The sequence below is a fragment of the Mauremys mutica genome, chromosome 1 (assembly GCF_020497125.1).
Source record: "Mauremys mutica isolate MM-2020 ecotype Southern chromosome 1, ASM2049712v1, whole genome shotgun sequence".
Classification (NCBI taxonomy): Eukaryota; Metazoa; Chordata; order Testudines; family Geoemydidae; genus Mauremys; species Mauremys mutica.
The window spans coordinates 204262372-204285901 of record NC_059072.1 but is presented as its reverse complement, the minus strand read 5'-3'; the positions used below and the strand labels follow the sequence as shown (position 1 = coordinate 204285901).

The window sequence follows — 23530 nt, the reverse complement described above, 5'->3', positions numbered from 1 at the left end:
TAAACACTGTGATTCACAAAGCCTGAATTTGGTGCCTAGGCTCCTATACAATGAATGGGGAGAGATAGGCAACTTAGAAAGCCAACACACTAGGCAGGGAGCCATCTAAGCTAGCCAATGGGAGATGCTGATGAGAGGAGTGTTTGCTGCGCCCCAATCTCTCTCTGAGGTAGGCACCTAAATCTGGGCTTCAGGGAGGCGCCTAGGTCTGTTTAGTGATCCAGAAATGGGAACCAGGCACCTAATGTCAGGTGACCTAGGCCCTTCTTGAAGGAATGAGTTGTGCGCCTGTCTCACACCACACAAAATGGCCACCGGAGGAGTAGAAGGTGGTGGTGGTACTCACCATGTAACTTTAGCTCTGTGCTTAGAACACTCACCTTGTGCTATTAACTACTGAGCCGTGGGATATTCTGATGTGGGGCTCCCTCAATCTCTCCTTTGAAGCTGTTCCACTGTGGATTAAATAATGAAAGAGTGAATGGACCTGGGATCTCCCATATCGGTGCCCTAACACACACACGCACACACACACCACACACTGGAGCAATCATTGGGTCAGAGAGAGAGTGAGTGAGAATGACTCTGACTCACTGTTCTTTAGGGAACTAATTGGCAGGATCCCCTGGGAGGCTAATATGAGGGAGAAAGGAGTCCAACGGAGCTGGCTGTATTTTAAAGAAGCCTTATTGAGGGCACAGGAACAAACCATCCCGATGTGCAGAAAGAATAGCAAATATGGCATGCAACCAGCTTGGCTTAACAGTGAAATCTTTGGTGAGCTTAAACTCAAAAAGGAAGCTTACAAGAAGTGGAAATTTGGACAGATGACTGGGGGGAGTATAAAAATATTGCTAGAGCATGCAGGGGTGTAATCAGGAAGGTCAAGGCATGATTGGAGTTGCAGCTAGCAAGGGATGTAAAGGGTAACAAGAAGGGTTTCTACAGGTATGTTAGCAACAAGACGAAGGTCAGGGAAAGTGTGGGACCCTTACTGAATGAGGGAGGCAACCTAGTGACAGATGATATGGAAAAAGCTGAAATACTCAATGCTCTTTTTGCCTCAGTCTTCACAGACAAGGTCAGCTCCCAGACTGCTGCAGTGGGAAACACAGTATGGGGAGGAAGTGAGCCGCCCTCATTGGTGAAAGAACAGGTTAAGGACTCTTCTGAAAAGCTGGACATGCACAAGTTCATGGGTCCAGATCAGGGGCGGCTCTAGGAATTTGGCCGCCCCAAGCAGGGCGGCATGCCGCAGGGGGCGTGCTGCTGGTCCCGCGGCTCCGGGGGACCTCTTGCAGACGTGCCTGCGGAGGGTGCGCTGGGAGGGCGGGAGGTCGCCTGGTCCCGCGGCTCTGGTGGACCTCCCGCAGACATGACTGCGGAAGGTCCGCCGGAGCCGCCTGCCGCCCTGCCGGCAAAATGCCGCCCCAAGCACGCTTGGCGCGCTGGGGTCTGGAGCCAGCCCTGGTCCAGATCTAATGCATCCAAGGATGCTGAGGGAGTTGGCTGATGTGATTGCAGAGCCATTGGCCATTATCTTTGAAAATTCATGGTGATTGAGGGAGGTCCCAGGTGACTGGAAAAAGGCAAATATAGTACCCATATTTTAAAAAGGGGAGAAAGAGAACCTGGGGAACTACAGATCGATCAGCCTCACTTCAGTCCTCGGAAAAATCATGGAGCAGGTCCTCAAGGAATCCATTTTGAAGCACTTGGAGGAGTTCAGAAGGTAATCAGGAACAGTCAACATGGACTCACCAAGGGCAAGTCATGTCTGACCAACCTGATTGCCTTCTTTGATGAGATAACTGGCTCTGTGGATGAGGGGAAAGCAGTGGATGTGATATATCTTGACTTTAGCAAAGCTTTTGATACGGTCTCCCACAGTGTTCTTGCCAGCATGTTAAAGAAGTATGGATTGGATGAATGGACTATAAGGTGGATAGAAAGCTGGCTAGATCGTCGGGCTCAACAGGTAGTGATCAACGGCTCAATGTCTAGTTGGCAGCCGATATCAAGCAGAGTGCCCCAGGGGTCGGTCCTGGGGCCAGTTTTGTTTAACATCTTTATTAATGATCTGGATAATGGGATGAATTGCAGCCTCAGCAAGTTCACAGATGACACTAAGCTGGATACACTGGGGGGTAGGAATAGGGTCCAGAGTGATCTAGACAAATTGGAGGATTGGGCCAAAAGAAATCTGATGAGGTTCAACAAGGACAAGTGCAGAATCCTGCACTTAGGAAGGAAAAATCCCATGCACTGCTACAGGCTGGGGACCGACTGGCTAAGCAGCAGTTCTGCAGAAAAGGACCTGGGGATTACAGTGGACGAGAAGCTGGATATGAGTCAGCAGTGTGCCCTTGTTGCCAAGAAGGCCAACAGCATATTGGGCTATATTAGTAGGAGCATTGCCAGCAGATTGAGGGAAGTGATTATTCCCCTCTATTCAGCACTATTCAGCACTGGTGAGGCCACACCTGGAGTATTGTGTCCAGTTTTGGTCCCCCCACTACAGAAGGGATGTGGACAGATTGGAGAGAGTTCAGTGGAGGGCAACGAAAATGATTAGGGTGCTGGGGCACATGACTTACTAGGAGAAGCTGAGGGAACTGGGGTTATTTAGTCTGCAGAAGAGAAGAGTGAGGGGGGATTTGATAGCAAGGGGGTTCCAAAGAGGGTGGAGCTAAGCTGTTCTCAGTGGTGGCAGATGACAGAACAAGAAGCAATGGTCTCAAGTTTCAGTGTGGGAGGTCTAGTTTGGACATTAGGAAACACTATTTCACTAAGAGGGTGGTGAACCACTGGAATGAGTTACCTAGGGTAGTGGTAGAATCTCCATCCTTAGAAGTTTTTAAGGCCTCGTTTGACAAAACCCTGGCTGGGATTATTTAGTTGGTGTTGGTCCTGCTTTGAGCAGGGGATTGGACTAGATGACCTCCTGAGGTCTCTTCCAACCCTAATATTCTATGATTCCATGACTTTGTAGGCTGGTGGTTAGAGCACACACATAGGAGACCCCAAGTCCAGTAACCCCTCCTCCATTCACTCCATTATTTATCCACAAAGGAACAGCTTCAGCGGGAGAGATTGAGGAAGCCCCACATAATAATATCCTCTGGTTCAGTGCTTAGAGAACCCTCCTAAGAAATAGGAGATTCCCCTGCTCAAGTCTGTTCTCACCCTCTGTCAGAGAGTGGGGAATTGAACCTGTATTTCCCACATCCCAGGTGAGTGTTCTAACCACTGGATTAAAAGTTATAAGGTGGACACCACTCCTTCCTCTTCCAGCTGGATTTTGAATCGGACCCAATCTGGAAGGGAAGGCACCTACTGGATCAAGCCCCATTTAGGCAGCCCAATGCCTATCTTCCCCCAGTTCATTAATCACTCTGGACTTAGGTGGGAGGGAGCCATCTGGACTCCCAGAGTGGGGCAGTGGTGGGCATATCCCAGAGTCTAAAACTTAGGTGCCTAGGGAACTTTTACAGTGGAAAGTTAAGCGCCGAGTGAGTTTAGGTGCCTACAGGGTTAGGCAGCAGCCAAGCAGAAGTTTAGTGGATTGCAGTGCTGCCACACATGGGGATTTAGGAGCCTAACTCTGGAGTTTAGGTGCCTAAAGTGCTTCATGCATATCCTTACTTTTACTCCTTCCAACTTAGATGTAGACCAGAACTGTTAAAAATAATGTCCCCGAGAGAGTGTAATACAGGCATAGGATGAGAGAAAATAAAGAGGCTTCCGTGCCTTTAATGTCTCATACTTCTTGACTCTCATTGTCTTTATGGGGAAAGCCTCCATCTCTGATTTTTAATAAAATCTTATAACAGTGAAGTCTTCCATTTACCCTCCAGAAATTCATTTCTACTCTATCAAAAGAATAACTGAACTCAGCTGCCATTCTGAAAGCTGTTTATTTGTTAAACCCCCACTGAGTCAGTAGAAAGTCTTGCTCATGGAGACTTTGCAGGATTTGGTGCTTAGCTTATAACTTTGATACCGACACAGTGCATTGCAATTACAGTTTATCCTCTGGGTTCTAAATGATACCCGACCTGATTCTCATTTATACTGCCAGAGTGGTGTAAAGGGGCCTTAATGTAAATGAGAATCAGGTCCTGATGATCCCCCCAAAAAAGACTGTATTGGATAACACATCAGGAATTTAGTATATTGACTTATTTTTATTTTTTGAATACCTATATATTGATTTTGTTTGGTAAACTTTGTTTTGAAACCAGCTTTTATTAATTTTAGATGTAAATGGAGACACTGCATTTTTGTTTTATTACAAACTTCTAATTTCAGATTTTATTTACAGTAGAATATGATTATTAGAAGTTTCATTTTTCATTATGTTACTCTGCTTAATTTTTAAACCTGATGTGAATTGAAATTCTTCAGCAGTTCCAGTGAATATACCACATGGTTAAATATATAATATTTCTAGGGCTTAGAAAAACAGCTGAAGTTGAACAGTAGCATCTTTAGTCGTCAATTGGCAGCTGAGAATAGAAAGACTGTAGCAGCTCGGACAATCACAAAGAACTTGCAAATGGAAATTAAGTCTCTTCAACAAAAAATTAAGGTACCCAAGGTTTAAAATAGGTTTTTTTTTTATAAAAGTGCCACGTCTTACGTTATATGTTCCTGTTACCTTCATTATATTCTTAAATAAGATAACTAAGGAATATGTAATGCAAAATGTATACACTGCAAAAATATCAAAAAGTAAAATAAATTAAATTATAATTACATCTCTGAAGTAGATCAATAACTAGTAGAAATGCAATTGACAATATCTGCCTGTTACCATTTGATGAATCTGGATCAGCATGTTATGCTACAACTGTATCGGGGTTCCACAGGGGTCGGTCCTAGGCCTAGTCCTATTCAACATTTTCGTTAATGACTTGGATAATGGAGTGGAGAATATGCTTATAAAATTTGCAGATGACACTGTGACGGGTTGCCCCCCTTAAGATGCCACCTGATGTGCTGAGATACCACTGAGCCCACCTGTTCTGCCAGCCTGGGCGCCCTTTTTACCTGTCTTGCTGAGCCAGGCTCTTAAGCCTCCTCCAGCACACACACAGGCAGGGCCACACCCAACTGCAGAACAACACAGACACTGAGATTAGCTCTGGGAAGACTCATTTTAAGGGACTTGCCCCAGCACTCAGGTGTCCACCTCTCTTGAAGTGCAGACCCAAAGTATATTATGAAATCCGCCTCCTCCCTCAATGTGGAGGAAGGTATGCACAACCTCTTACCCCCCACACCTCAATTATGAATTGCACAAATGGGGTTATATTATAAACAAGAAATAAGTTTATTAACTACAAAAGGTGAATTTTAAGTGGTTAAAGAGATAGCAAACAGAACAAAGCAGATTATTAAGCAAACAAAACACATAAGCTAAGGTTGTTTCACTAAATAGTAATTTCTCACCCTAGATATAGAAAGTCTTGAAAGGCAGCTGCACTGGTCTCCAGCTTGAGACCTCAGGTATTATTACTCACAAGCTAGACACCCTTCCAGCTTGAGATCTACCCTTCTCCCCCGAGTTCAGTTCTTGGTTCCAGGTGTTTTTCAGTGTCTCTTTCGGTGGGGAGGCAGAGAAGAACCACAATGATGTCACTCCCCTGCCTTATATAGCTCTTGTATAAGGCGGGAACCCTTTGTCTTCCAGTGGAAAAACACTGGCATTCCAAAAGGGGAGGTGGGATATCCAGAACCAGGATACTCGGTCCCATGCCTCTGCATGGCTGTGGCAGCCATTGCTCGTAGGCTGTCTCAAACATCCACAGGAAGACTAAGTGCTTTTACAGTCCATTGTCTTTGCTAATGGGTCATTAGCACTGTCTGGCTTTCTCATAGTTGTAACTGAAGGGCTAGTTGGGGGTTACACCCAAAGTAGCCCATTTGAAACACAGATACATGGCCAATATTCCTATTTCAGATACAGAAATGATACAGGCATACAAATTGGATAATCACATTCAGTAAATCATAACTTTTCCAATGATACCTTACAAGACCCATCTTGCATAAAGTACATCTCAGTGATGTCATAGCCATATCATAAGCATATTTCCATAAAGAATATGGAGTGTAATGTCACAGACACCAAGCTGGGAGGGGTTGCAAGCACTTTGGAGGACAGGATTAGAATTCAATACAATCTTGACAAATTGGAGAATTGGTCTGAATTCAGCAAAATGAAATTCAATACAAACAAATGCAAAGTACTGCACTTAGGAAAGAAAAATCAAATGCACAACTACAAAATGGGAAGTAACTAGTTAGGCAGTTGTACTGCAGGAAAGGATCTGGATGTTATAGTGGATCACAAACTGAATATGAGCCAACAATGTGATGCAGTTTATCCACTCCTGTGGAAACCACACCCCTAGGAGGGATCTAGTCTCTAAAATAACCATTGTGAGATTCCTCCCCCCGCATCATTCAGTTAGAAGTGGAATAGGCTGTGCAGTCTGCTTCAGTGTTGGCATATCCCTGGGCAGAGATGCCGACTTTGGGATTTCCCAGGGGGTGCTGGACCCCTTCTCTGCCCCAGGCCCTGCCCCACTCCACCAAAGACCCTGCCCCTGCCCAGCCTCTTCCCACCCCCACCCCACCCCACCCCGCCTCACCTCTTCTCATCCCCGTTCTGCCCCCTCCCCCTGCCACTTCCTGCCCCCACTCCTCTCCCTCATCTACAGCACTTCCTGAATGTCACTGGACAGCTGATCACGACAGGCGGGAGGTGCTGGGAGGAAGGGGAAAGAGCTGATCAGCAGGGCTGCTGGAGGCTGGAAGGTGCTGAGGGGGAGGAGGAGGAGCTGATCCGTGGGACTGCTGGTGGGTGCTGAGCACCCACTGTTTTTTTCCAGTGGGTGCTCCAGCCCCAGAGAATCCACGGAATCAGTGCCTTTGTCCCTGGGGACCTATGAGAGGCCAGGACCATCTGCACAGAAGCACCGTGCAGCCATACAGCTTTGCACCAACAGCACCTCTCTTGTTCTTTGGCAATATGACTGCAATAAGGGACTCCCCCTAGCTGCAGCAGCCCCCAAGGAATCCTGGGGGAGGACTTAGCAGAACAGGAGTGGGATACAATGTCTGTCCTATTCCCAGGTGAATCACAGGCTCACGGGGTACCCATGGACCCAAAGAATTGATCACCCTCCTCACAGGTTGGTCCCCTCCATGTGCAGATCTGGGGAGGAGGAACAATTGCAGGACCATGAGCTTTAAACCTCTCAGTGTCACATTAATGAAAAGCTATTTTGAAATGCAGATTGTTTGCACTAAGTTTCTATTTCTATCGTAACACTTATCTGAAATATTTCCATTTAATTGTTAATTGAAGAAGGCCTCTAAAATTGTGGGTACTGTTTTCTGTGCCTCTATTTTCGATGCCCAATTTTCTGTATTTAAGTTTTTAGGTGAACAAAACTTGGATCTTTAGCACAAACAGCAATTGGGCATGCCAATCAGCCTGACTTCTGTGCTGAAATACAGTAACTCCTCGCTTAATGCTGTAGTTATGTTCCTGAAAAATGCGACTTTAAGTGAAACGATGTTAAGCGAATCCAATTTCCCCATAAGAATTAATGTAAATGGCGGGGTTAGGTTCCAGGGAAATTTTTTTCACCAGACAAAAAACTATATAATATATATTATGTGATAGACCCAGGCCAGCTGGGTACAGCAGAATAGCAGAAGGCAGATATACTGGCCACTGGATTAACAGTTTTCTGTTCCCTGACTGACCAGAGCAGGGGCTGCTCCAGGCTAATGAGAACACCTGACTCTAATTAAGCTGTAAAGAGTCAGGTGAGGCCATTCAGTAAATGTGACCACCTGACTCTAATTAAGGCCCTGCTGATACTATAAAAAGGGCTCACTCCAGTCAGGCAGGGGAGCCAGGGAGCCAGAGGAGAGGAAATGCGGCTGAAGGGCTGGTTACTGAAGACACCCTAAAACATCGTTAAAGGAGCCCTAAGGTAAGGGTGAAGAAGGGAGAAGCAGGAGAGATGTGGGGAAGTGGCCCAGGGAAATGTAGCAACTCTGGCAGCGAAAGGTTGGCTGCCAACAACTGCTACCATTAGGGTCCCTGGACTGGAACCCGGAGTAAAGGGCGGGCCCGGGTTCCCCACAACCCACCACTACAGGAACAGCTCCTGGAAGGGAAAGTCAGGTCCCTGTCAGGACAGGAGCTGAACAGAGACTGCGGGAGTTCTCTCACCAACCTCCTTGCAGCCTATGATGAAAAGGGCTCAGTAGACTGTAACCCTGGCCCTAGAGAGAGAAGGGCTACGTGGAGGGTCACAGTGAGCCACTGAGGCTAGCAAAAACTGCCTAGAAGCGCAGGACCCATGGGAGCAAGGTCAGAGCTCTGCCACAATATATATATATATATATATATATATATATATATATATATATATATATATATATATATATATACACACAGTATAAGTTTTAAACAAACAATTTAATACAATGATGATTGTGAAGCTTGGTTGAGGTGGTGAAGTTAAAGGTGGAAGAGGGTGGGATATTTCCCAGGGAATGCTGCTAAATGATGAACTAGCATTCGGCTGAGCCAGTGGCGTAGCCAGGTGGAGGGAAGAGGGGGAGCAGGAAAAAAAAGGCACCACCCATTGCGGCACTTTTACTGATGGGGCAGCGCTCCAGGTCTTTAGCGGCACCTTGGCGGTGGGACCTTCACTCGCTCCACAGGTCTTCGGCGATGAAGCCTCAGTGCCGCCGAAGACACCCGGAGCGAGTGAAGGGCCTGCCGCCAAAGTGCTGCCAAAGACCCAGAGTGCTGCCCCATCAGTAAAAGTGCTGCAGCGGGTGGCGCCTTTTTTTTTTTCCCCACTCCTGGGTGAGTAAAATTAAAAAGGCACCACTTGTGCTCAGTGCGGGAGCAGCCACTGCCCCGCTCCCACCCTAGCTACACTACTGGGCTGAGCCCTCAAGGGTTAACACATTGTTGTTAATGTAGCCTCACACTCTACAAGGCAGCACAAATAGAGGGAGGGGAGACAGCATGGCAGAGACAGAGACACACACCCTGTGTGTGAGAGAGAGATGCGCATTGCCCCTTCAAGTACGCTGACACCACTCTAAGTACATTGCCTTTTTAAGTAGATCAGGAAGTTGAGGCAGCAGCTGCAGCCTGAAAGCTCCCTCCGTCCTGAGCCCTGTCATGTCCCCACCCTGCTTTACATGGAGAACGGGTAAGCGGGGGGCAGGAGCAGGGGGGAGGGGGATGCCCTGACATTACCCCCCTCTCTTCCCCCACCCCTCCTGCACAGCAAGCAGGAGGCTCCCAGGAGCAGCTCTAAGGCAGAGGGCAGGAGCAGCACATGGCAGTGTGGGGAGGGACAGCTGAACTGCCAGCAATTGATAGCCTGCTGGGCGGCTGCCACACAGGGAACTTAGGGGAGCGGGGAGCTGATAGGGGGCTGCCGGTCCACCCTGGTTTCAAGCCCCCACCAGCTACCTGCAATGGGCTGCTCTTCATGCAAGCAGTGGACAAAGCAGGCGGCTGCCAAACAACATTATAAGGGAGCATTGTGCAACTTTAAACGAGCATGTTCTCTAATTGATCAGCAAGGTAACAACGTTAACCGGGACAACTTTAAGTGAGGAGTTACTGTACTGTTTATTCTCATGTACTCTGTACAGCCAGTAACTTAGAGATTGAAAAGTTCACCTGCATTTTATATGCATTTTACTGTTAGTCAAACTGTTCAATAAGAATGGATGCAAAGTAAGAATGAAGTTTAAGTTTGTCTTACATATTTAAGGAATTTTAAGATATGTTTCAATTTGAAAAATGTTTTTTTTCAATCAGACAGCTGTCATGCTTCTCATCCTTCCTGCTCTACTGAATAATAGTTTATAAAATATGGACAAAGAAGGCATGTCATAAATAAAACAAACTGTGGAAACAAAATTTTTGCTCCATACTTCTGAACAGATTACTTGTAGACTGTGCAGTATAAGCCAATTTTAGCTTTAAATACAGAATACTTAATCTAAATAAGGACAGTGAAGAAGAAGAATGAAAGATAAACATTTATTAGAGAGGTCTCTGTGATGTTATTGACATGAACTGTGACCGTATAGTGTAGCCCTGAGGATTAATCTGTTGGTCTGTATAAAATGTCTTTTTGATAAAAGTGTGTAGGCTGCATAGATTAATAGAATTTGCAATAAGCTGTAATGAAGATACCTAGAAACTTCTAGACCAGACATCCTGGCCTATTTCTTCTGTGATGCTGAAAGCAACCTTTAAGACCCTTACTCAGAAAAGTAATAATAGGAGACAAACCTACGCAAATGTCTAGGGACTTTTTGAATGTTTACTAACCTTTCACCTAGTTAGGGTACAAAGGAGGGTATTTTTGACCACAAATGTAACACATACACCCGCAAGCTGTCATTAGTACGCACACAAAAGGTCAGCCAATGAAAACAGGTACCCTCACCTTTCCAGGGGGGAAAGACAAATTTGGGCATAGGAGGAAGGATTTCTCCCTATAAAAAGGGTGGCAATCCTCCATTAGGGCAGGCGATACACCCATCCTTCTATTCTCCATCGCCTCACCCTGCCTACACCTACGAAAGCTGTCAACTACTGATAAGTCGTAGTGTTCTGTCCTTTCACAGCTGTAAGTATGAAATAATTCTTAATTTCTACTTCACCTCTAAAGCATCTATGCTAAGAAGGGTTTAAATCATAGCCAGTCTTTTGGTAACTTCCTCTAGCAAAGGTGTGAAATCTTCTGAGTGCTATTGCTGCAAAGTGCATTTAGAACTGTGTAATATCATATCATATCTCTTAAAGAACTGTGATATTTTGTAACTTTGTAATCTCATACTGCTTTTAACATTTTACATTTACTTCTTGTTTTATTGATTTTAAATAAAAGGTCTTGTTTGACTAAACTCTGTCCCTGTCTAAATTTCCTGTTATACCCCAATCTCCTTGTATTAAATTCTGTGAAGCCTGATTCAAGACGAACTTTTATCTTCTGATCACACATATTGGCGAGCCATACCCATATTATTAATATCTATCAATTATTACTAACATTATTAATTAATTAGAAAATTAATTATTACATACAACTAAATTAAGTGGATAAATTCCACTGTCCCTACTAACCCTCCCCAAATCAGGCAACAATAGATCATTGTTGCAACCAGGGTCCTATGGTTGCACCAGGTATTGTACAGAGGAGGTCAAGTGGGGTGTCTATGGAAAGGTTGTAGTTCGCTGGTTATGATTATGCTGTCTGTATATGTATATCATTTTTGTATTTGAAGTTATGAATATTGGCTATGTACTTGTATCTCAATGTGTTTGATTCTAAGTAGCCTCAGTGAAGCATTTGGTCAGCTTCTTGAGAAAAGACTATTCTCAGTAAGTGCCCAATCAAGAAACACTTAATTGACAATGGACTTTGGGAGACACTGATCCACATCTGAGCGTTCCTGGGAAAGTTCAAACTAACATGCAAACAATGGCATCAGCCTGCAAAAAAATGAATCATTCATGGACATGTGCCTTGCCCAGGTGGCTACAAACTCCATCTTGTTGCTGTGACTTTGCACAGAAGAACAAAGGGGTTTCCACTCACAAGAGAGAGAATATAAAAGGCCCTGGATGCCTCTCCATTTTGTCTTCAGCTGGCTCATGAGATGGCCTCTCCACCCCCAAGAGATGCCTGAAAGAAACTGGAACAAAGGACAGTAACTATGGGGGTGAGAGTGTGTTGCGTTTCAAGCGGGCCGGATAAAGCACAACAACCAATATGATTGCAAGCTGAATCATTTATTGTGTACAATGCATCATATTATATAGGCTTCTCCATATTAGCAAACGTCAGACACACCAACATTACATTGCTGCTGATTGGTTCTTTGTCCAATACACACGCTTTTCACATGCATGGCCCTTTGCTCACTGGTTCCCCATTTCCCATGCAATCCATCTGATTTATGGTCTTGTTTATCACCTTGAAACCGATCCCAACCAGGCCATCTGGCGCCTGCCTCCTTCTGGCTAGCTCCCTTACTTTCTCACAACAACTTTATCTCACCCCTCTGTCCTTGATGTCCTGCTGCTGTAACTTTCCACCAAGGCAGCATAGGGATGATGTATTCCCACAAGAGTGATTGCTGGACCCAGACTAGAAAGGAGTCCAGTCTGTGAAAGAACATCTCTGGGAGTGAGATTTCATCTGTAATCAGTTTTTTAATGTATTAGGCTTAGAGTTGCGTGTTTTGTTTTGCTTGGTAACTTACTTTGTTCTGTATGTTATTACTTGGAACCACTTAAATCCTACTTTTTATACTTAATAAAATCACTTTTTGCTGATTAATTAACCCAAAGTAAGTAAGTAATACCTGGGGGAGCAAACAGTTGTGCATATCTCTCTATCAGTGTTATAGAGGGTGGACAATTTATGAGTTTACTCTGTATAAACTTTATACAGAGTAAAACGGATTCATTTGGGGTTTGGAGCCCATTGGGAGCTGGGTGTCTGGGTGCTAGAGACAGGAGCACTTGCTAAGCCATTTTCAGTTAAGTCTGAAGCTTTGGGGGCATGGATCAGACCCTGGGTCTGTGTTGCAGCAGATTAGTGTATCTGGCTCAACAAGACAGGGTTCTGGAGGCCCAAACTGGCAGAGAAAATGGGCTCAGAGGTAGTCTCAGCACATCACGTGACAGTCCCAAGGCGGGTCTCTGTGGCCCAACCCGTCACATCTCCATCTCTTGAATGTAATGTTATTAAAAATGGATATGAAAGAATGTAGGGGTGTGTTAAGGCTTAAAAGAGATCAGAATTCAAATTCGGAGTTAGATCACTGAAGAAAATAAGATTGCTAGTTCCCATTTATGAACATCACAGGCTCACTCCCATTGACACATTTCACCATGGTTGGCAGTTTCTGTCCAAGAAAGGCTTTGGACTGGAAGGTGAGGCTTTTCACGTTTGAGATAGGACCAAAGTGTATTGGTACAGCAATGTGTTAAACCTTTTATAAGGTGTCTGCCTGCAGAACGTTTGTCTCAGGCCACAGCTACTTGTTCTCTATTTTCAGGAACATTATTACACTCATTAACATTTTCTTAAGATGAGGCACTGGAGTTGGTAAAAGGTAATCATGAAGTTTGATAGTGTGGATCTTTCTTTTTTTAGGAAAAAGAACGAGAAGTTGGTATAAAAAATATCTACGCAAATCGGATGCTTAAAAGTCTACAGGACAAAGCTGATCCAGTACCTCGCAAAAAAGGTACTGTATATCTGTAATATTTTTTATTTTTATATATTTTAGTGTTGAACTTGCATTGCTTTATAATTGGGACATAATGGGATAAATTTTCTAAAACAGGGACCTAAATTGCACCTGTAAATATGCAAAATGGGTTCTTGCGCATGCAGTTACCCATTTGGACACACAATTACTTTTCTTTGCTCATATGGATGCAGTTAAGTAGCCCATTTCTGAATATTTAACTCAGTTTATGTAAATGAACTTTGGGCCAATTTTTACCTTTATTTAGTGACATTTACACAGACTGTACACTATATGATACTGTGTCTGTTAATACTTACAAAAGTTTTGGAAAATAAAGTGTAATAATGATGAGACATAAGCAGTGTTTCTGCCTTAAGTACATAATCTCTGCATCATTACATTATTAGCATTCAAACAGTATTTCATATTACTGCATCACAGATTTTGCGTAGTATGTTTGAACATAGCTGTGCCCTCTAATATCACTGTAGGTTAAGTTATGTCAGGGTTTTATTTGTAAAATCTGTTAAGTATTTAAATTTATAATTTGTCTGCAAAAATTATTCTGGCCTGAAATTTAGCATTTGATTAGTCTAGTAGCAAATTTGCCTTACCCATTAAAAATCAGATGGGCAGTTTTAAAATGATATAAACACTATTTCTGATGGCATGTATTTAACCAAGTATCAGAGGGGTAGCCGTGTTAGTCTGGATCTGTAAAAAGCCACGGAGTCCTGTGGCACCTTATTGTAGGCATAAATCTAGGTAACTCGGGAGGATGGCTCTGGGCCTATGTGAACCAAAGTACCTCTATGTGAAGCGCTTCTGTTAGCCTTACTAAACTTTTGTAACCTCCTGTGCTATGTGCTGACTGCTGCAAGGCCGGTTGGCACTAGATGCAGCCAATACTAGATAAGATAAGCGGAAAGCAGATGCTGTAATCAAGGTTATATGCATGAGAAAGTAACCCACACAGTGTGACAAAGTACAGATAAAGAAAAACAAAGGGGGTATAAATACTGGGACCCTGCCTGCGTGCGGGTGTGCAGGATTTGAGATTGCTATTTCTCCTTTGCACCTTATTTGGGCTCAAATAAACTTGGTTTGCTTCTCCACCCTGGTGTGTTAATTAGTGCGACGCACACCGGGCAACGAACCCCAGTGTTGCCCCCCTCGGGCCCTCTGGGCCGGCAACATTATAGACTAACAGACGTATTGGAGCATAAGCTTTTGTGGGTGAATACCCACTTCATCAGATGCATGTGTCTGACGAAGTGGGTATTCACCCAGGAAAGCTTATGCTCCAATACGTCTGTTAGTCTATAAGGTGCCACAGGACTTTTGTGTAACCAAGATAACTCAAAAACTAAGATAAAATACCAGCATTTCTGATCCAATCTTTACAAGTTAGTGGTTTTAGAAAATCAGATCTCTGGGATTCAGATTGCCGCCTAAATCTAATTGGGTTTCTGCTGAGTCAGCCAATCTGAATCAGACAGAGCCAACAAAATCCAGAGAATTTTGGTGAGAAGTCCTCTCTGTGATGTCACAGGCCTTCGGTGCCTTTGTTTCAGGTAGCTTTTTTACAGCAATTACACTTCAGCAGAAATTGTTTCTGTGATGAAAAATTTCAGTTGGAAGCTTTTACTCTTATATTTGCTCCATAAGATGAGTAAAGGTTTGGACAAGGTTTGCAAGAGGTGTGTTGCAAATTTCTTCAGTAAATACTGCCAAATATCCTGCTAAGAGGACAGGAGTAAGATATTTCTAGGCTGCTGCATCCTATCCAATCAGAGGCTTCCCTCTCCTAATAAGGTAAGACTCTGTACCTCATGCTACACTTCATCCAGCTCAAGCCTCACTCATTTCTACTCTCAATGTATAGAGATGTTTCACATGGCTATGGAAGAAATCCATTACACACTTATCTACCTGTCAAGATATCTGATCATTGAATTACATCTCTTGTCACCTCTCCCTCTGCCAGTCATCATATGCAATAAACAAGGATGGTTATTGCAGTTTTGTTTGACACTTTCCACCCCGATCTAATTGTCATATCCAACAGTGTCTTTTGTATATGTGTTAAATGTTCAATATCTTATGAATGCATACATGTGTTATTATGTGTTTATGTTGTTTGTCTGATAGCCCTTGTTATGTGATGCTTCCATTCCATGAGTTAGAATGTTTTTGGAGAACAGAAAGTACTGGATTTTTGCTGTTGTGCCTAAACTATAGCATAGGTATGATAAGATATGCATGATACTGTATGAACTCACTGCAAATATACAGATGTTGTTTTAATTTTTTTTTAAATATTCATTTAATGAATAGTTTCCTGAATGATTCTACCATTTCCCCTAACTGACATTTCAAATAGGGAGTAACCCTTTTCTAGGAGGGCTGGTTTCCAGTCACAGAGAAGGAAACATTTCTTGGTGTTTACTTACAGTACCATGTAAATAATAATAATAATAATAAAAACAGAGGACCCAAACAGAAACTGGATGAACAAATTTAAAATAAATTAAGGACATTCAAGTAGCAATTTCAAAGGCTGTTTTCCTAGCCCTTAAGCCCCGGAGATTCTGTTATACATTAATCTCAAAGATGCATAACTTCCCATGGCCCTTTCCCAGCTGAAGCTTCTAAAGGTATGCCTACAGTACAGTCAGCACAGTGCCACTGTAGCACTGTACAGTAGGTGCTTCCTATATTGATGGAAGGGGTTTCTCGTCAATGTAGGTAATCCACCTCTCAGGTATGTCTACACTTACCGGGGATCGACACGCAGCGATCGATGCATCGGCTGTTGATTTAGTGGGTCTAGTGAAGACCTGCTAAATTGACCGCAGATCGCTCTCTCGTTGACTTCTGTACTCCACCGGATCGAGAACAGTAAGGGGACCCATTGATGCTGCATAGTGTGGACCCTGTGGTAAGTAGATCTAAGATATGTTGACTTGAGTTACGTTACTCACATAACTCAAATTGCATGGTTTAGATCGACTTTTCCCTGTAGTATAGACAAGGCCTTGGCAGTAGCCAGGTTGATGGAAGAATCCTTTCAACTTAGCTGTGTCTACACCAGGGGTTAGGTTGACCTAAATATGGGGTTCAGGGCATGAAATTCTTCATAGGCCTTATCATCGCAGCTAGGTTGACCTGTTTTTTATGTGTAGACCAGGCCTTAGACTTGCATTTTGAGGGTGGGAGATCCCAGACTAGGGCTTGCTTCTAAACAGTATTTACAAGAGTGATGGTCACAATGATAGGTTGTCTGAGAGAAGAAGGGGGACTCTGTTTTTCTTTGGTTAGCTTCACAGATTCCAAGGCCAGAAAGGACTATTGTGATCATCTAGACTGACTTCCTGTATAACATAGGCCATAGAACTTCCCCAAGATAATTCCTAGAGCAAAGATTTTAGAGAAACATCCACTTTTGATTTAAAAGTTGACAGTGATAGCGTCTCCACCACAATCCTTGGTAAATTGTTCCAGTGATTAATTACTCTGTTAAAAATGTATGCCTTATTTCCAGTCTGAATTTGTCTAGCTTCATTGGATTATGTTATTCCTTTCTATGCTAGATTGACGAACCCATTACTAAGGGTACGTCTTCACTACCCGCCGTATCGGCGGCTAGCAATCGATTTCTCAGGGATCGATATATCGCATCTCATCTAGACGCGATATATCGATCCCCGAACGCGCTCCTGTCGACTCCGTAACTCCACCAACCCGAACGGCGGTAGCGGAGTCGACATGGGGAGCCGCGGACATCGATCCCGCGCCGTGAGGACGGTAGGTAAATCGATATAAGATACTTCGACTTCAGCTACGTTATTCACGTAGCTGAAGTTGCGTATCTTATATCGATTTTCCCCCGTAGTGTAGACCTGCCCTAAATATATATTCCTATAGGCTGTTATGAAATCATCCCTTAACTTTCTCTTTGGCTATGTCTACACTACGGACCTTACAGCGGCACAGCCAAACTGCTGCAGCGGTGCTGCTGTAAGATCTCCTCTGTAGCCACTCTGTGATGGTGGGAGAGTACTCTCCCGCCAGCACCATTAAACTACCCCCAATGAGCAGCAGTAGCTATCTCGGCAGGAGAGCATCTCCCGCTGACATAGCGCTGTCCACACCATCTGTTTTTCACATCCCCTGACCAGGGAGCAGCAAGGACAGAGGTGAATTAAGATTTACTGGGGCCCTGGGCACAAAGAACATTTGGAACCCCCAAGCCCTGGGAGCCCAGGGGTGCCAGAACAGGGCCACACCCTCCCACTTTTTAACATGTGCATAGTAGCCTTGAGCAGGCTTGGAGTTGTGGTGGCCTGGGTGTACTTTGGGGGATGGTTGCCCTCCCCAACTGCAAGCCTCAGGCCAGAGGCAACAGGAAGAGCAGTGCCACGTGTGGCTGCTGCCTCAGGCACAAAGCCCAGGCAGCAGTGCAGGGGCAGCCTCACAGCAGGATGGACCCAGTGGTGAGTGGGGAGCAGATTGGCAGCTGGAGCCAGGTGCAGGCACTGAGCAGGCCTGGGTGGAGTGCAGTGGCCATTGAGGCCGGGCCAGTAGCAGTGGGAGCTGCACTGGAGGAGCCTTCCATGCCCAACTCCTTGCTGCCTGTGACCTTTTTGGGGCTCCTTGCCACCTCCCAACTGGGCCAGGACCTCCTCTCACTGCAGAGCACATCTGTAGGCCCAGGGGAGGGAGCAGGCGGCTGGACTGGAGTCCCCATCTGTGAGTCCCACTGGCAGTGGTATGCCCTGGGGGGGCAGGGACATGAGCTAGGGGCTGTTCTCAGGCACCCTGGCCCCCATCCAGGGCAGGTGGAGAGTCCGGGGCTCCCCACAGCTGCTCAGGCTCCCTGGCAGCTCTTACCATTGCCCGGCTCTGGCTTCTGTTCTGGCTGGGGAGCAGGGCCATGAGGGGGGGAGGGGGAAGGAGGAGCAGGAGGTGGGGCCACAGTTCCAGTGCTGGTGGCCCCCACACTTCTACCCAAGTTTTGGTGCTCCTGCAGGGACCCCTAAATTGGCCAGGCCCCCTGGGCATGGGACCCATTGGCCCATGAGTTAATCTGCTACTGAGCAAGGAGCTTACTTGCTGACATCTCTGGGGCCAGAGAACAGAACCCAGAGGCACCATGAGAGAGTCTGGGAGAGTGAGGAATGCTCCCCTGGGAAAGGTGATCTCCTAGCAGAGAAACAGTGGGGGTTCATGCTGGGAAGAGCAGTGTTGCACTCCAATTGGATGAGCTGGAGTTGCTGCTGTCCTTGCAGAGGGACAGAAGAAGGCGGCCAACAAAGACCCTACGTGTGGTGGAAGATACCAAAGCACGGGTCAGTAACCTATGGCACATGTGCCGAAGGCTGCACACAAGATGATTTTGAGTGGCACTCACATGCTCGGGTCCTGGCCACCAGTCCCGGGGGCTCTGCTGCTATCCTGGGGTCCTACCGCTGGCCCCTGGCTACCTGGGGTCGCATCCGCCGGCCCCACTCAGCCCACTGCTGGCCCCGGGTCCCAGCCACCAGTCCTGGGGGCTCTGTTGCCATCCTGGGGTCCTGGCCGAAAGGTTGCCGACCCCTGCACCAAAGTATGGTACGGATGGGCTTGCAGCAGAGATGATGGGAGGGTGCTTGCTGGGAAAGGGGGATTTTTACAAGCTATATCCACAGGGTGTGGAAAATGGACTGTGTTCGGGACTCTTGTTGAGGACTAATTGAGCTATGTTTTGGTAATAAACTATGTGGATGGACTAGAGGATAAGCTTGCATGGAGTTACTGGGGACTCAGGGAACTGAGGCAGGTGTACTTGTCATACTGAGAGGGGAAATGGGTTCTCCAGGTAGGGCTGCCCTGTGACAAAACACATACTCCCATTTCCCACCCAGAGTTGGGTAACTTTTTGTTAGTTATGATGTGTTGGCTTCAAATTTTAGTTTCACGGCAATAATAAAGTTTTACATTAAGTCTTACTCTTCTTTTGTTATTGCACTGTTGTTCTACAGTGTTACAATTATTTGAGTTCTTTTTCTGCTTGCATGAGATGAGGAAGCTCTCAGGTGGGGAGAAGTCTGTAATTTTACATATGGGGGAAGAGTTCTGACAAAGGTCTGAGGGCTGGTACCTCCGCCATATGGGTTTGGTTCTGAGCCTACCAGTTAGGACTGATGATTTAGAACCCAGAACTGGAAATGCCACCAAGTAACTTGTCTTCTGTCCACATCCTGAATTGGTTTTCCCATGATCACCTTGATCGATCAGTCCATCAGCCCTCACAGAGAGAGCGCCGATCACAACATGTCATTGGTGTTGTTCTAGCCAGTCCTTCAGCCACCCGCAGGCCAGGCTGTCAGTGGCACTTACCCATGATATGTTAAGAAAAAAGATATGCTCCCCCGCAAAATGGCCATTTTCTATTTTTTCATTTGTGAAAAAAGACTAATTATATTTTTCTTCCCTTGTGGATCAAGAATGAAACAGATGTGGGGTACCTCTTCCATGTCTTCTATTCCCCATTGTGACAAACTCTATGAAGAGCAGACAGTAGGCCTAGGATGAGGTCTCTGTATGTGCAAATGCATATATAGTGCAGCATTTTCATCCTTAATCCCAGGAAACTAAGTAAATTGACAGTTTCTTCATTAGCACCTCCTCAACAGTTTTTTCACTTGTGAGAGAACAGATTGGGCCTCACAGATGTTGTGTGTCTGAGTTAATGACTTGAGATTGTTGAAAAAACAGGCTCACTTGAAATTATTTAATCTAAGATTATCAATCAGAGATTAGTAAAGCACTATACACAATGCAGAAATAAATACATACATTACTACCCTTTGTTGTCAGACTAAGAGCTGGATATGTGTCTGTCCTGCATCTGGAAGGGACGTACAGTTTTCGTTCCCCCAACCTAAGTTTTCATATCACTGTCATTATATAGGGTTTCAGATAAAAGAAACCTAGTTGCCAAGAATATTCTCCCAGAAACATATATTGTGATGTCATTTCTATAGAGTCTCAGTTTACCTAACTCATATGAGAAGGCATGATTAACAACAGCTGAGAGGACTAACAATTCTTCAAGTTAATATCTCTCAGTGTGTCTTTCTTACTCCATAATCATTATTCCATATTGATTTCCCCAACAGAAAACATCTGACTGCTATAACAATAATCTCTTATTAGTTTTCCTAGTTTAGATATGCTTATGTCAGCATTATATATATATATATATATGTTAAGGAGATGGTTTTCCAAGAACATGAAGGTGCCCTAGAGTGACTAAATACAGCATAATGAATGAATTTCTGAATAGGATTACTTATTGGTCAAAAACAGTTTTCTAGGCCTTAGAATTGAGACATACTCCTTGCTGAAGATAAAGATTCTAAAGAATAGTTAATATATATAAATATACAGAAATAAAGAACTAAAGATATTACTGTTTACTAACAGGTACTAACGTAAGGCACATCTAAATCTCTAGCTCCCCCTAGTTCTGAATCTAAGAAATGCTCAAAGGACTTCTGCTGACAAGGCTTTTAAAACAACTCAGTAGCACTCACCAAAGATTCAGAAAGAAAAGGAAGGTTCTCTATAGCAATGGCTCTCAATCTTTCCAGACTACTGTACCCCTTTCAGGAGTCTGGTTTGTTTTGCGTACCCCCAAGTTTCACCTCACTTAACTACCTGCTTACAAAATAAGACATAAAAATACAAGTGTCACAGCACACTATTACTGAAAATTGCTTACTTTCTCATTTTACCATATAATTATACAATAAATCAATTGGAATATAAATATTGTACTTACGTTTCAGTGTATAGTATATACAGCAGTATAAACAAACCATTCTCTGTATGAAATTTTAGTTTGTACTGACTTCACTAGTGCTTTTTATGCAGTCTGTTGTAAAACTAGATGAATATCTAGATGAGTTGATGTACTCCTGGAAGATCTTTGTGTACCCTCAGGGGTATGTGAACCCCTGGTTGAGAACCACTGATCTATTGGACCATTGCCATCGTAACTGTCCATCACACTGGTCCAAACTCCTTAAGAAATAATTTCCAAAATGCTAGCTATGAAGATCTTTCCTAGCTACCACCCAGCAACAGTTCAAGGAAGACAAAACAAAGCCAACACCAGGAAATCATGCTGCAGCATAGGTGCCAACTTTTCCCAGCGCCAGTGGGTGCTCGCACTCCCCCGGCCCTGCCCTGACTCCACCCCTACCCCCTCATTCCAACCCCCTCCTCAAAGTCCCACCCCAACTCCGCCCCCTCCCGGACTCCTCAAATCCCCACCCCGGACCCGCCTCTTCCCCCGAGCATGCTCCGTTCCCCCTCCTCCCAGTGCTTGCCACTGCAAAACAGCTGTTTCATGGCACAAGCACTGGGAGCCAGGGGGAAAAAGTGGGCACATGGCATGCTTAAGGCAAGAGGCAGATGTGAGCTGGGGCAGAGGGGCAGGGCGGGGAGCTGCCGGTGAGTGAAGAGCACCCACCAATTTTTCCCTGTGGGTGCTCCAGCCCTGGAGCATCCATGGAGTTGGCGTCTATGTGCTGCAGCCAATGCTCTGTTTTCAAACCGAGTGTGCTAGATGTAGAAATACTCACGCTGCATCCTCCCATTACTGGTTTAACCAATTTATTTGCTACTCTGAGTTATTAACATCAGAAATGCTCTGATCAGGAAAAGGAAATGCTGACAACTTTGTGTTCAATAAATTAAGCCCTCATGATGACACCTTTTTTTTCTTTCTTTCTGCTATGTTTTTGTACTCCTCACTTGGGGCTAGATTCTCAAAAGGTGTATGGGTGTTGCACCCTGTCGTCTAGTGTCGTCTAGGCATGGAGGAAGAGTTAGTTTTTAAAAAAAGAGATTCACAGAAGCCAGCATGCTGGGCAGGGAAGCCACTTTAAGCTAATCAGAAGGAAAGGACAAGGAGAGGAGTGGGGCTTAGGCCCCCATCTCTGAAAGGAAGTTAGGTGCCTTCCCCCACTTGGGATTCAGAGTTAGGCATCTAAGTCAGTTCAGTTTTTTCTCATGAAAAATCAGGAGGTAGCATGAGGCAGTTATAGGCAATAGCCCAGAGGCTAGAGTGTTCACCCAGGCTATAGAAGACCCAGGTTCCAGTCCCTCCTTTGCTGGACTTGAACTCAGGTCTCCCATATAAGTGCCCTAACTACTGGGCTCTTTCAGTCTCTCCTGTTGAAGCTGTTCCACGTTGAATAATAATTAAGTATTCATTGAGCCAAAGAGAGGATGAGAATGACCCTCTAGCCCAGTGATTAGGGTACCCACCTGCAAGATGGGGCTTCAAGTCCCTGATTTAAATCAGGAAGAGTGGGGACTTGAGCCTCAGTCTTCCACATTGCATGTGAGTGCACTAACCACTGGGCTATTGGTTATGAGGGAAAATGGACACCACAACCATTGTCTTTTGTGTAAGTTGGGCATGCTGTGAGCATGCCTACTTGTCAGGTGAGAGGCCATGGAAAACCTAGTTTGTGAAACTTGGCAGGTCTTAGACATGAGCTAGGGCAACATCAGGACTAAAGTGGCTTTGTGTATGCCTGCTGGCAGAAGCTTAGGTCCCTATGGGACTCCTCTGGTGGAAACGTAGGCACTTATGGAGGTTCGCCAACAGCTGAATAGTGTTTTGGGGAATGCCAGTGGTGCCTGTTTTATCTGTGTGGATTTTGATAGACACTATTACAGATCTCTTCTGCCTTATGTTTCTTTATAAAATTGCATTATGGGAATAAAGAAATACATACCTGGAGCTAGAGATGTTTAAAATAATAGATTTCCATACCAATACTGGTTGAATAGGTATTACCTGTTTCCAAATATTGTATTGTTTCAGAAACTCTTGTGCTTCCCGTTAATACTTGCGCTTCTTTCTACAGGTGTTAGTTTAAGCAAATCAGTACAAGTAAATAAGCAGAATTTTAAAACAGCACAGATTTCACATCATCAAAAACAAGGAATAGTCAAGAGTGCAGCTCTGTGCCTAGAGGTATGAAACATTTGGATCCCATTTAACCTCAAAGTTTCTAATGTGTTTGTTCATATATCATACTTTATTCCATAATTTTCAAGAACTTTTTTTCTGAATATCCTTAATTTCAGTGTGTTCTGAAGATATATTGCATGCACCATTTTTTCAAATATA

The 23530-nt window shown here is 44.6% G+C and overlaps 1 protein-coding gene across 2 annotated transcripts in view; it reads left to right on the top strand.

Moving 5' to 3' along the window:
- LCA5L (lebercilin LCA5 like) overlaps positions 1-23530 on the top strand; it is a 42607-nt gene that overhangs the window by 14040 nt on the left and 5037 nt on the right. The window contains exons 4-6 of one of the 2 annotated variants that reach the window (XM_045002494.1): positions 4454-4591; positions 13236-13329; positions 23265-23374. In XM_045002494.1, the coding sequence (XP_044858429.1) occupies positions 4454-4591; positions 13236-13329; positions 23265-23374 (342 nt within the window). The remainder of the gene's footprint in view (positions 1-4453; positions 4592-13235; positions 13330-23264; positions 23375-23530) is intronic. The other variant, XM_045002495.1, reaches the window with a different exon arrangement.